This window comes from Heteronotia binoei, chromosome 13 (genome assembly GCF_032191835.1).
Source record: "Heteronotia binoei isolate CCM8104 ecotype False Entrance Well chromosome 13, APGP_CSIRO_Hbin_v1, whole genome shotgun sequence".
Classification (NCBI taxonomy): domain Eukaryota; kingdom Metazoa; phylum Chordata; class Lepidosauria; order Squamata; family Gekkonidae; genus Heteronotia; species Heteronotia binoei.
In genome coordinates, this window is record NC_083235.1 from 18,165,481 (window position 1) to 18,178,824 (window position 13,344).

General features: G+C 47.2%; 1 protein-coding gene across 1 annotated transcript; it reads left to right on the forward strand.

The window, feature by feature from the left end:
- The first annotated feature begins 11,389 nt into the window (after positions 1 to 11,389).
- Positions 11,390 to 12,325, forward strand: LOC132581880 (olfactory receptor 13H1-like). The gene has a single exon (XM_060253300.1). It carries the CDS (start codon positions 11,390 to 11,392, stop codon positions 12,323 to 12,325), a length of 936 nt encoding a protein of 311 aa, XP_060109283.1.
- The last annotated feature ends 1,019 nt before the right edge of the window (positions 12,326 to 13,344 follow it).

Genomic DNA, 13,344 nt, shown 5'->3' on the forward strand with positions numbered 1-13,344 from the left:
TTGAGCTTCTGCTCTCCTTGTCATGGCTAATTGTCTCCATGGGATGTTGTCTTCTGGGCTCCCAAAGACAATTATGATCTTCAGGATGGAATCTTTTAAAATGTTCATGGATAGACTATATCTGCTTTGGTGAAACCATTCTAGATTTTGCATGCTGCAATGAAAGAGAAGATAAAGTGAGTCATGAGGTATCTTCATTTTTTCAAATTCCAGAATATAAAACCCATTCACATTTTTTTTCAGAACGTATTCTAGAGTGTTTGAGTTCTTTCACAGTTGCATTGGATGGATTTGCAAAAAAATATTAACATTCCATGTTAGGAGTGCTCCTTGAAAGGGGATTAAATATTGAACCATGAGCAAAGGAGGTGTAGTTCCACTGAGCTATACTTTTTTTATTTTTTCATGAGAAAGACATTAAGCTATGGCCCAGTTCCTAGTGGAACATGAGAAAAGTGCAGCTGCATCCCTAACACCATCAGTCAAAATGATCTGGTGGTAGGTGATCAGAAAGACTTTTGGCAATTAACCCAAAGAGGACAACACTAACCTTGAGAGACTCTCAGGCAGCTTCGCATTGTTATGCTCTTAATTTGTGGATGTGAGACGGATTTAAGAGGTGTCATGTATTTGACGGAGACACTGATTCCCAGATCTTTGGTTATCATCAAATTCCTAGTGTGGTTCTTATTCTTCCATCTAATACATGACAACGTACAGAGAAACTCATATATTCTTTTTTGGTATGAACCTTTTCCCCCAGAAAATTATAGCAAACACTTGGGGATAATAATCGAGTGTTTTGTGTTATATTCAGTCTTGCTGAGAAATGTTAACTAAACGTAATGGATATGAAGGAAACACTTTTCCCTCAGCTAGTTTTTAAAAAGTTGTTATAGAAGTATGAGGGGAGAGTGGCCTTGGAGATACAAACCCATAGCTATACAGTTTTTCCCTTGGGAAGAAGCTTCACTAAATACAGTGGGTCTTATTTGTTTCCAGCAAGTGTGAGAAGGATCACAACAGAAAATCCCAACTGCACCTCAAAGAAAACCCTGTTGAACTGAGCGGAACTTAAGTAAGATTGAACGGCATCTATAGATTCAATGTAGAACTTCTAGTGTGGTTGGGAAATCATTATGTTAATGTTTGTATTATAGTGATGGAGAGTGGAAAGACTGAATGTTATCACAAAGAAAGCATTCAGCAGGGGAAGCACTACAGATGTTTTTGAGGTTTATTAAACGAAACAAGATCTGTAATGTGGACTTCCATCGTGAACATCTGAATGGCTTTGTCTCCAAACCAAGCTGCTACTTCAGTTGCATCTAGATCAAGCCCACGGCACTAGATGACTGGAAACCCCCATCGCTTGTACATAGATGATTAACCAAAGGGGAAAGCACAGCCCAACCTTTCAGTTCTGCAGTACGAAACCAAATTTCCACCTATTTCAGTATTCTGTTTCCAGTAGTGGCCAGCAAAAACTAACTTACCTTTTTTCAGGAAGGAAAGAAACAGATAAAGACTTGGAAGTGATTGAATACACTTCAGAGATAAATTTTTGGAGGTTTCTGCTCCAGGGCTGGTGTCCAGATCTTCAGACCATGGGACTTTGTTACCTGTCATAGCTAATATTTATTGATAGATCCGTTTTATATGTTCTACATTGCTGTTAAAAATTATCCTCTTTCTCTGCTTCTGAAATTTCAGGAGTTCCTGTTAGAGAAGCTGATTTCCTTTTGCCCTAAGAGGGTACCAGCCTTGCTATCATAGAATATTGGCCCTATTGTGGTTCTACAAGACTTAGGGTTTCCTTCCCCCTCCCCCACCCTTACAGCTATTCACATGAGTGTGTTCCACTACTGTATGAGTTTTTCTTTGACATGGCACTTTGGTGCAAACTGTTGCAGGGATAGCGCTGTGGTGAAACTCCATCATAAAAGGACTGCAGAATGTTTCTGTCAATCTTCAAAACAAACAAGGTCAGTGGTTTCGTTATAATAATCAAATGTCAACAGTATTTAGAAAGAGACATCGAAAACATGTGAATATCCAGAGGAATCTTAGGATAGGGGGATGTAGTCAAATTGGACACTTTGGACTTTCTGATCCAAGTGCTGTGGAAAGAGACTTCATCTCTGCTCTTGGTGGATGCCTGGATCTTCAGATTGACCAGTGTGGGGAACAGCCTTAGAATCATAAAATTGGAAGGGACTTCCAGGGTCATCTAGTTCAACGTCCAACCCCATGCAAAATTCAGGAAATTCACAAATGCCTTTCCCACACACACCCAGTGACACCTGCTCCATGGCCAGACTCATGCCCAGTCTTGATCAATAGCTTAGTAAATGTTTTGATGTGGAGCAAGAGACCAAGAAAGAGCTGCCAAGTTAGCAGCTAAGTTTGCCAGAAGCCAGGGCAGAAGGGCACAAGATCAGCGAACCCATTGGTTAGGCTATCGGGGTGCTACCTATAACAATTCATTATTAATAACAATTAAAATAATTAATGAAGCCTTCATTTAATCCAGTTGTGGTGTTTAAGTCTTTCTTTTGTGGTAGGGTATCCATTAGTTTGTGATGCGGTCATGAAAAACAGATAAGTGCAAGTGTGCAAAATCACTAAATATCATGTATTGCTTTTTTAAACATATAACAGGAGTCACACAGATTCTCAGTATTTTCTTAGACTGGAGGCGAATGTTTTTAATAAATAAAATAAGCGAGTTCCGCATTCATAGTCAATTGTGAATTAATTCATCTCACCACTTGGATGATAAAGCCAAATGTCCATTTTTTCTTAGGCATGGAGGGGGGTTGTTTTGAGGCAACAGCTTTGCTCGTAGCAGGACTTTTATCCAATTTTGAAAGTATTTGGCAACAAATAAATGACGTGAGAGCCCGTTGCTTGAGACCAAGCAACTGATTCAGCATTCAGGTTCCGTTTTTTACCTCCAAGGCCCTACATGGTCCGGGGCCAATGTACCTCTGGGACTGCCTCTCCCAGTATATCTCCCAAAGAGCTTTACACTCAGAAGATCAGGATTTATTGGTGGTCCTTGGTCCAAAAGATGTCAAGCTGTACTTGATCAGAACCAGGACCCTGGCTCCTGCCTGGTGGAACTCTCTGCCTAGTAACATCCATGTCCTGCGGGACATTGCACAGTTAAGCAGGGCATGCAAGACAGATGTTCCACCATGCCTATGTTTGAGGACAGCAATGCCCCCTCCCAATCGCAACTGGCCCATGTTCTACCTCTTTCAGAGGGAAAGAAACACACCAACACCATCAATGATTATATTATAATGATTTTATTCTGGAATTGATTAACTGATATTTCAATTAATTTGTTGTACGCCTAATGTACACCACCCTGAGCTTTTCAGGGAAGGGTGGTTTATAAATTAATAAGTATAAATAAGCGATAAGGCAGCTTTGTGTGTCAGACTGACCTGGATAGCCCAGGCTAGCCCAATCTTGTCAGATCTCAGAAGCTAAGCACGGTGTCAGAACTTGTAACTATTGCTGATGCTTCACTGCAATGTAACCAGTACTTGTATTGTGATCTCAGTATTGCTCATGCAGGGATTGTAACTGAACCAAACTGACTCCATGTTGTAACCTCCCAATAACCCCAAGTGCCTATGTAGCAATTAACCTTGCCCTACTGGTATCCAAAATATTTAGGGCTGTAGACTGAGTTATGATGTGTCTCTGCACATTCTCACACTGGTGCCCTTTGAAGCCAAGCCGTGTGGCCTTCAGAGCGAGGAGGCAACCTCCTCGCTGATAGTGGATGGTGGGAAGACAGATGTGCTTGTAACGGTGTGAATTGTGGCTTTGTGATGTGTTTGCTTTAGTGTATAAAACTGCGCTGGTGCTGGCCCTCGCCATCACTGTTATCTCGTCTCTTTCAGTGCTTAGTTCTCTCCAATAAAATCCTAGCTCTGTAACCAAGTATGGGATCTGTTTGAAGTTCTTAAGTTCTGACATTATAACAGTGATCCCATTGTCCCGTGGCTTATCTGAACTGGAAACCTGGTCCGATGGCGGCAAAAGTTCCAGACAGCGGAGAGCCCACCACCCCTACAGACGATCCGCCGCTCGACCCGAAGGTGACGGGGGTTAGGCGCAAAATTAAGGTCCCAGCGCCTTTCTCGGTCGACGCGTTCCCCGCCCCACGACCCTGGAGCCCGCGGAAGTCCACGGCAGCGATCGACGCCGCGGAGCAACGGTACCGAAGCATGTTGGGCGAAGGAGGAACCGGAGACGACGACGAGGACCAAGGAGAAGGTCCGGGGGCGCGAAGTGGGGACGACCCGATCCGGACCCTCCGCAACGACTTGTTCGACTGGGTACGGGAAATTCACGACGACGTGCACAGGTCCCGCGTGTCGATGGCGGAGGACATGCAGCAGAATCTGGGCGCGATCTACGACCAACTTCGAACCCTGCAAACTGCGGTCCTGGGGATCCCGGTTTTAGGAGGAGGGCTGCCGCTGGGGCCGCCGCCCGCAGCTCCACCGGCCCCGCCGGCCCCAGCACCGCCGGTGGCACCCGCCCCCGCTCCACCAGCACCGCCTGCCCCGGCGCCACCGGCACCACCCGTTCCGGTGCAACCGGCACCACCCGCCCTGATGCTGCCGACCCCGCCGCCGGCGGTACCCCAGGCCCCGCTCCCAGGGGGACCCCCGGTGATCCCTGGCCCCGCCTCTCCGGGGGGGGGCGACGGCAGGGGCAGAGAGCTGAAGATTACATTCGACGGGAATGCAGAGGACGTGGAGTACTTCACGATACAATGCGACACGTTCTTCACCCACTGGGGTGCCGACTACCCGACAGAGGCCAGCCGAGTAAACCACATCGCGTCCCGACTGAGGGGCCCGGCCCGCAAGTGGTACGTGGGGCTCTACACGGGAAGGAAGCCCGAGCTAGCAACAGTCGCGGGGTTCCTGCACGCGATGCTCCGCCAGTACGGCGACCCTCTTCGAGAAGAGAAAGCCATCGCTGCCCTCCAGCGCATAGAGCAAGGCAACCGCACTACTCGCGAGTATGCCACTGAGTTCCTAGGATACTGTGCGGCGGCCCGGGGGTGGAACGAAGTCATGAAGTACACCGCGTTCCGCAATGGCTTGAACCCGAACATCCTCGACCGCTGCTACAGCCAAGGGAGACCCGACACACTGGTCGGATGGATCCAACTGGCCGGGGAGGTGGAGACCAACCTCCAACATGTGGGGATGCGCCGGCAGCAGTTGGGGAAGAAGGTGGCCAAACACACTCCGACTAAAGCGGAAGGGAGGAAGACCCCAGCGACCTCGACCCCCTCCGCCGCGCGCAAATGCTTCAGATGTGGAGACCCGGATCATCTCGCCGCCAACTGCCCCGTTAAAACAGGAGCAACGCCACCCTCGGCGAAACCTACCGCCTCGGGGCCGAAGAAGAAAAAGGGTAGCCGCTCGAAGGAGCCCAGTCGGGGCTCCGTCGCCACTTCCTTGGCGACTGACGAGGATTTTACCACCGACCTGACAGCCGTGGAGGAATCAACCGAAGAGTCGGATGACACCGAGTCGGCGGGAAATGACAGCGACCTGCTTTAATGGGTGCCGCAAAGCAGGTCCAAGAACAGCCGGCACTCCTCATGGTGAGAGCCTCTGGGGGTTTATTGTTTATGGCCGTTACCCTCCTTAATCCAAACTTAAAGCGGTTCATGCACGCCTGAGCGCTAATCGACTCAGGGTGTAACAGAGACCTGATTACCCCCCGCTTGGTAGAGGCACTAGGATTAGCCACCTCGCCTCTACCGCAACCGATACAATTTGAACAGATGGACGGGGGACCCATGAGGGGGGAACCATGCACTCTTGAGACCCAGGCGGTCCCGGTAGGAACCGAGGAGCACTGGGGGATTGAAACTTTCGTAATCGTCCCCTCTTGCTCTTTCGATGTGGTGGTAGGCTCGGCTTGGCTCGCCCGCCACCAACCGGACATAAGGTGGGCGGAACAGATCGTCCGGTTCCCCGATTGGAGGTGCGAACACCACCACTGGCGCCCCGAATGGGGGCCGCACGCTCCCCCCCAAAACGAATGGGCTTGCCTCACACTTGAGGAAGTCGCTTCGATTCCCAAGGAGTATCGGGACCTAAGGCTAGCTTTTAGCGAAAAAGAAGCAGATGAGTTACCACCCCACCGCCCCACGGATTGCGCCATTGAATTGATCCCGGGGCAACAACTTCCCAAGGCGAAACTATACTCCATGGGTTGGGCGGAGAAAGCGGAACTCCGAAAGTTTTTGGACAAAAACCTTAAGCATGGGTTCATACGACCGGCCACAGCCCCCCATGCCGCCCCCGTCCTCTTCCGAAAGAAGAAGGACGGGACGCTTAGACTTTGCACAGATTTTCGTGCGATAAACGGGATTTCAATGTCCAACGCCTACCCGATCCCGTTGATAAAAGACTTATTGAACACTGTAGCGAAAGGGAAGATATTCACCAAACTTGACCTTCGAGACGCGTACTTCCGCGTCCGCATCAAGGAGGGGGACGAGTGGAAAACGGCTTTCAACACCCCTCTAGGACAATTCGAGTACCTAGTCATGCCGTTCGGACTACAGGGGGCCCCCGGGGTATTCATGAACTTTATCAATGAGGTGCTACGAGACTTCCTCTATAAGGGGGTGGTGGTGTACCTTGATGACATCATTAGCTATTCGCAAGATCTCAAATCTCATGTGCCACTGGTCAGAAAAGTGTTAAGCACCCTCTGTAAACACAAATTGTACGCCAAGTTGGCAAAATGTGAATTTCACAAAACTGAGCTTGACTATCTGGGCTTCCGGGTGTCGGGGGAGGGACTGTCAATGGACCCCGCAAAGGTCCAAGCAGTACTGGATTGGGAACCCCCCCGGACCCGCAAACAGCTCCAAAGTTTTATCGGGTTCGCAAATTTCTACCGCGAATTCATCAAAGGGTTCGCCACAGTCATGCTTCCCCTAACTGAACTCCTAAAAACCAAGGGCAAAAGCGAGGAGGCGAAAAAGCCAGGCGCACGCCTAACGTGGACGCCTGACTGCCAAAAAGCTTTCACCGAACTAAAACGCCTCTTCACTTCAGAACCCGTGTTAGCACATCCTGACGAGTTGAAACCCTTCGTGGTCCAATGCGACGCCTCCGACGCCGCAATCGGAGCCATATTAATGCAAAAAGGGGAAACCGGGGTGCTCCATCCATGTGCCTACATTTCGAGAAAATTTTCTAATGAGCAAAGAAATTGGTCAGTCTGGGACAAGGAAGCTTTTGCAGTCATGTTTGCCCTCAAAACCTGGCGCTCCTGGCTCGAAGGAGCGAGGGTCCCTTTTGAAATTTGGACCGATCACAAAAATCTCGAAGCCCTCACCGGGCGCCGCAAAATGACTGCAAAACAAATCCGATGGGCAGGCTTCTTTGCAAAATTTGACTTCGTGTTAAAACACATCCCAGGCTCAAAAAATTTTTTGGCAGACGCCCTCTCCCGCATGCCTCAGCACGACAGTCTCCGAGAGGAAGTGGTGGACTCACTCATTCCCCCCTCCGCCATATCGGGCGGGGTCACCACCCGCTCAGGAAAACAAACCTGCCCTCCGGACGCAGACCTTCTGCCCCGGTTCCTCACGGAATCAAACCTTGAAACTGACCTCCCGCCTAACTTAACTAAGGGCGAAAACGGTCTCTGGTTGCACAATGGCAAAATCTATGTGCCCAGCCCCCTCCGTAAAGAAGTCCTCGAACGCTGCCACTCTAGTCGCCTAGCAGGCCATTTCGGCTATGTCAAAACGCTCAACTTACTCGCCCGACAATTTTGGTGGCCAAAAATCAAAAAAGACGTCTCCGAATTTGTTCTCGCCTGTCCCACTTGCCTCATGGCAAAACGAAGAGGGGGTAAGCCCCCCGGCCACCTTGTTCCCCTCCCCACGGCCAACCGGCCTTGGTCGGTGGTCTCCATGGATTTCATTGTCGAACTCCCCCCCTCACATGGCAAGACAGTCATTCTAGTGGTAGTCGACACTTTTTCAAAACAAGCCCACTTCATCCCTTGTAAACAACTCCCCACAGCAAAAAAGCTCGCTCAACTCTTTTTTACTCACATCGTACGACTACACTCATTCCCAGACAAGGTCATTAGTGACCGCGGAACGCAGTTCGTTGTTAACTTCTGGCGGGAGTTCTGCAAACTCGCAGGCATTGAGCAAGGACTCAGCTCTGCCTACCACCCCCAGTCAGACGGACAGACGGAGAGGGTCAATGGCCTTCTTGAGCAATATCTCCGCTGTTTCATTAATTTCCAACAATCCAACTGGATGGACCTCCTCCCCCTTGCGGAATATGGCTATAACAACAGCCTCCACAGTTCTACTAAAACTTCTCCCTTCCAAATCATTAACGGCTACGAGGGCAAGCCGTTCCCCACGCTCGCCCTCCCCGCCAGCCCCTCCGAACCCACGTCTTGCCAACAATGGTGGGAGGGCCTTCGTGAAGGCTGGAAGGGTATTCAGGAAAATCTGGAGGAAGCGAAAAAGGCATACAAAAAGCAGTTTGACAAAAAACATTCCCCCGAGTGGGAATTGAGGGTGGGGGATACAGTCTTCTTATCTACAAAGAACCTCCCCCTCCCGCAAACATGCCGCAAGCTTGCACTAAAGTTCCTGGGGCCCTTTAAAATCAAAAGAGTCATAAATAAGGTAACCGTAGAACTCGACCTGCCCAAGTCTCTAAGTAAGATCCATCCTGTTTTTCATTGCAGCCTCCTTCGGAAAGACCCTGGTGCTACGTCATTCCATCCCAGGGCCCCGCCGCCCCCTCCGACGACAGTGAGGGGTCAGATTCACCATGAGGTCCAGGAGATTCTGGATTCCAAAGTAAAAAGGGGCCAGTTGTATTACTTGATCAGATGGAAACACTTCCCCCCGAGCTGTGACGAGTGGGTCAAGTCACAGGATGTATCCGCACCGCAACTGCTGAAAAAATTTCACCTACTGTACCCGCACAAGCCCAAGTTGGCTCCCCGCGGGGGGGGGGGGCGCTTAGGGGGGGCAGTATGTCAGAACTTGTAACTATTGCTGATGCTTCACTGCAATGTAACCAGTACTTGTATTGTGATCTCAGTATTGCTCATGCAGGGATTGTAACTGAACCAAACTGACTCCATGTTGTAACCTCCCAATAACCCCAAGTGCCTATGTAGCAATTAACCTTGCCCTACTGGAATCCAAAATATTTAGGGCTGTAGACTGAGTTATGATGTGTCTCTGCACATTCTCACACTGGTGCCCTTTGAAGCCAAGCCGTGTGGCCTTCAGAGCGAGGAGGCAACCTCCTCGCTGATAGTGGATGGTGGGAAGACAGATGTGCTTGTAACGGTGTGAATTGTGGCTTTGTGATGTGTTTGCTTTAGTGTATAAAACTGCGCTGGTGCTGGCCCTCGCCATCACTGTTATCTCGTCTCTTTCAGTGCTTAGTTCTCTCCAATAAAATCCTAGCTCTGTAACCAAGTATGGGATCTGTTTGAAGTTCTTAAGTTCTGACACACGGCTATCAAAGCTAGTATTGGATGAGAGGCCTCCAAGGAAGACCAGGATCATGATGTGGAGGCATATAGTGGGCAACCACCTCTGAACATCTCTTGCCTTGAAAACCCTACGAGGACACCATAAATCACTTGTGACTTGATGGCACTTTCCACCACCATGTCAGAATGACATCTGTTATGGTACTATTGGATTCACATAATGCATCTCTCAAGAAGCAATGTCCTTCATCCTTAAGTCCAGGGGTCTTTTTCTAGCAGGAGCTCCTCTGCATATTGGGCCATGCCCCCCGATATAGTCAATCCTCCAAGAGTTTAAAGGGCCTACTGTAAGGTCCAGAAAGACTGGCTACATTAGGGGGACATGGCCTAATATGCAGAGGAGCTCCTGCTAGAAAAAGAGCCCTGCTTAAGTCTAATTTGCAACTGAAATTTTATTTTTAAAGAGAACCCAAACTTGACTGACTCCCTACAACCACACAACAGCTGTGAGATATATCACTTTTAAAATAAGGGAGAACCTAATTTGATTCAGAACTGTGATGGAAGACCTTCCCCCCATGTCACCAATTTCTTAAGGCAAAATATCTCCCTGCATTTTTCAGCTGGAGCTACCAGCAGTGAAGAAACAAGAATGGCTGCACCAGCAGGCAGAAAGAATGCAGAAGAACAGATGCAAGGTGAATTTTTTATTATTATTAAAAATATTTATTAAGGTGGAAACTGGATAACTTTGGAAATGATCCCCTGACAAAGTGAATTGTGGAACATGTAGGGATCCAGAAGAACTTAATATTTTTTCACCTTGCACCTGTTCTTCAAGATCCTTTCAGCTGGGACTACCCATGCCTGGCTATTTTTTAAAAAGTATCATCTAATTTGACTCCCGCTCTACATTCATTAGCGGCCCCGTGGCGCAGAGTGGTAAAGCAGCAGTACTGCACTACTGTGATCTGAATTCTCTGCTCACGACCTGAGATTGATTCCGGCGGAAGCTGGATTCAGGTAGCCGGCCCAAGGTCGACTCAGCCTTCCATCCTTCCGAGGTCGGTAAAATGAGTACCCAGCTTGCTGGGGGGGAAGCGTAAAAGACTGGGGAAGGCAATGGCAAACCACCGCGTAAAAAGTCTGCCGGGAAAACGTTGTAAAAGCAACATCACCCCAGAGTCGGAAACGACTGGTGCTTGCACAGGGTATCTCTCCTTTTTCCTTTTCCTACATTCATTAAGTCTACTTAAGTCAACATTCAATTATTATTTTTTCTTCTGCGCTTGAAACAGAATTAACTTAATCAGACTGCAACACAGAATAACAATTTTATTCACCCTCAATGAAAAATGTTGTATGATTTTCTTCAATGATGCAATCGCAGAGTCAACAAAGAGCACATATAAACATTGTTCCAATATTGTACAAATTAAACTATTAGATCACTGGCAAACACTCAAAATAAAAAGTGGCAGATTTGAAACAAATTACTCATTTTCATCTGAAAACAGATCTCTTTCCCACTGCAATTTAATTTCTTCTTTGAAATAAGCTCACTTTCTCCAGAGTTGCAGATAACTGTGGGTAAAATCAAATTCATTTAGTAAAGTATGGTAAGTTGTGAACTGGACCAATTGGTGTGGTTGAGATTGAAAGGCATATAATATGCATTGTGAGCATATTCAGTCCACTTTGGGTCCAACTCCACTTTGGGTCCAAGATATTTATCTGAATGTCCATTTGGACATTTAATCAAAGGATGCACTGACATGTTTACAAGATGGAATTTCATACAGATATTACTATGATTCTCCATTTCCCTTCTACAGGAAACATGGAAGACTGGGATAATGGAACCACTGTGACTGAGTTTGTACTCATAGGCTTTCCCAGACAACTCCACATGCGCATTGCAATGTTTGTCCTCTTCTTAGCCATGTATACAGTCACCATAGTTGGGAACGGTCTCGTTGTATTATTGATTGTGGTGGATTCTCATCTCCACACACCCATGTATTTCTTCCTTTGCAACCTCTCCTTTATCGATGTCTGCTATGTCTCTACCTATGTCCCACAGGTTCTGGCAGATAGCTTCAAAGACAAAGCTGTTATACCTTGGGGCAGGTGTTCTGCACAAATGAGTGTCGGCCTTTTTCTGGGAGTGTCTGAGTATCTCTTACTAGCTGTCATGGCTTATGACCGCTTTGTGGCCATATGCAGCCCATTGCACTATAATGTAATCATGAGCCAGAAGCTGTGCATCATACTGGCAGTTGGCCTGTGGTGCAGCTCTTTCTTCTTGACCATTGTACCCTTTTATAGCATGCCAGCACAGTTGTGTGGCCGCAATACGGTAAATCATTTTACATGTGAGCTCCAAGCAGTGTTGAAATTGGCTTGCTCTGACACTAAAGCCAGTGGACTTAACATGCTGATAACGAGCATCTTCACTCTTCTGTTCCCCTTTGCCTTCATCCTGCTGACTTATGGGCGCATTGGTCTAGCTGTCCTGCGCATCCGCTCAGCTGAAGGCCGGGGCAAAGCTTTATCCACCTGTGGCTCTCATCTGGTTGTCGTGAGCATCTTCTATGGCACTGCCATGGCCGCATACCTGAGGCCTCAGGCCAAGACTTTCACAGATAGTGAAAAAATAGTGTCTATCTTTTATGGGATTGTGACCCCTATGCTCAACCCCTTGATCTACAGTCTGAGAAACAGAGATGTGAAGGGAGCCTTTTGGCGGCTGATTAGGAGGGAAACAGAGAAGTAAACCACTTCCAGACTCAGCATCCCTACTGATATCTTTTCAGCATGAATATGTCTAGCAGATTTCCATGATCCTGTATGCTACTTCTATTGATTTCAACATTGTATGTTGTTAATATCGCAATATCATTGTACATAATGTTTTGCATAATAAATAAATATGAATTAAGCAAATAGGAGGCTTCCTTCTTTTTCTTAGTTAGAAGGCAAAAACCCTTTTGTTACCAGTGTTTGTAATGAGTTGGTTGACATTGCATTGGGGAAGGGCTTTTTTTGTAGCAGGAACTCCTTTGCATATTAGGCTACACTCCTCTGATGTAGCCAGTCCTCCAAGAGTTTACAGGGCTCTTCTTACAGGGCCAACTGTAAGCTCTTGGAGGTTTGACTACATCAGGGGGTGTGGCCTAATATGCCAAGGATTTCCTGCTACAAAAAAAAAGCCCTGCATCCGGTCATACTGAGAGACCTAAAGTTACCCCAAGCCAGGAATATTTTTGCAAGATTTCTCCAACTTTTAAATATCAGTCAAGTGAGTCAAACTTTATTATGCGTTATGAGCCATACAAAATCAGAACCCCCCTTCCCAATATTAATTACTTACATCAGATCTCTACATATATCATTCTTCCTAGAATATCTAATAATGTAAGGGTTGACTCAGATTCTGAGTAAATTATACACAAGATATTATCTTGGCCCATATTTTCATTGAAGATAGCAGAAATTTAGCTACAGATAAGAGTAATTCTTTGGTCAATACAATAATCCTTCGGTTAGTGCATCTGCTCAAACAACATGCATATTGACGTGGAATCGTTGGAGCTAAATTGAATAGACGTAAAGACACTTGGTGGGCTGTAGCTGAAGTTTCTTGAAAATCAATATCCTTCATACAGTCATTGATTGCTAAAATAGCTACACTTTGCCCAATTGAATTTTTTAAAAGCAAGGAAAAGACCCAATATGGTGAATTTCTCATCTATTGGGTTAAGTGGATATAGTATCAGAATTAGATATTAGGCT

Excerpts from the sequence above, each read along its gene's own strand:
- LOC132581880 (XM_060253300.1), top strand. The coding sequence starts at position 11,390 with ATGGAAGACTGGGATAATGGAACCACTGTGACTGAGTTTGTACTCATA.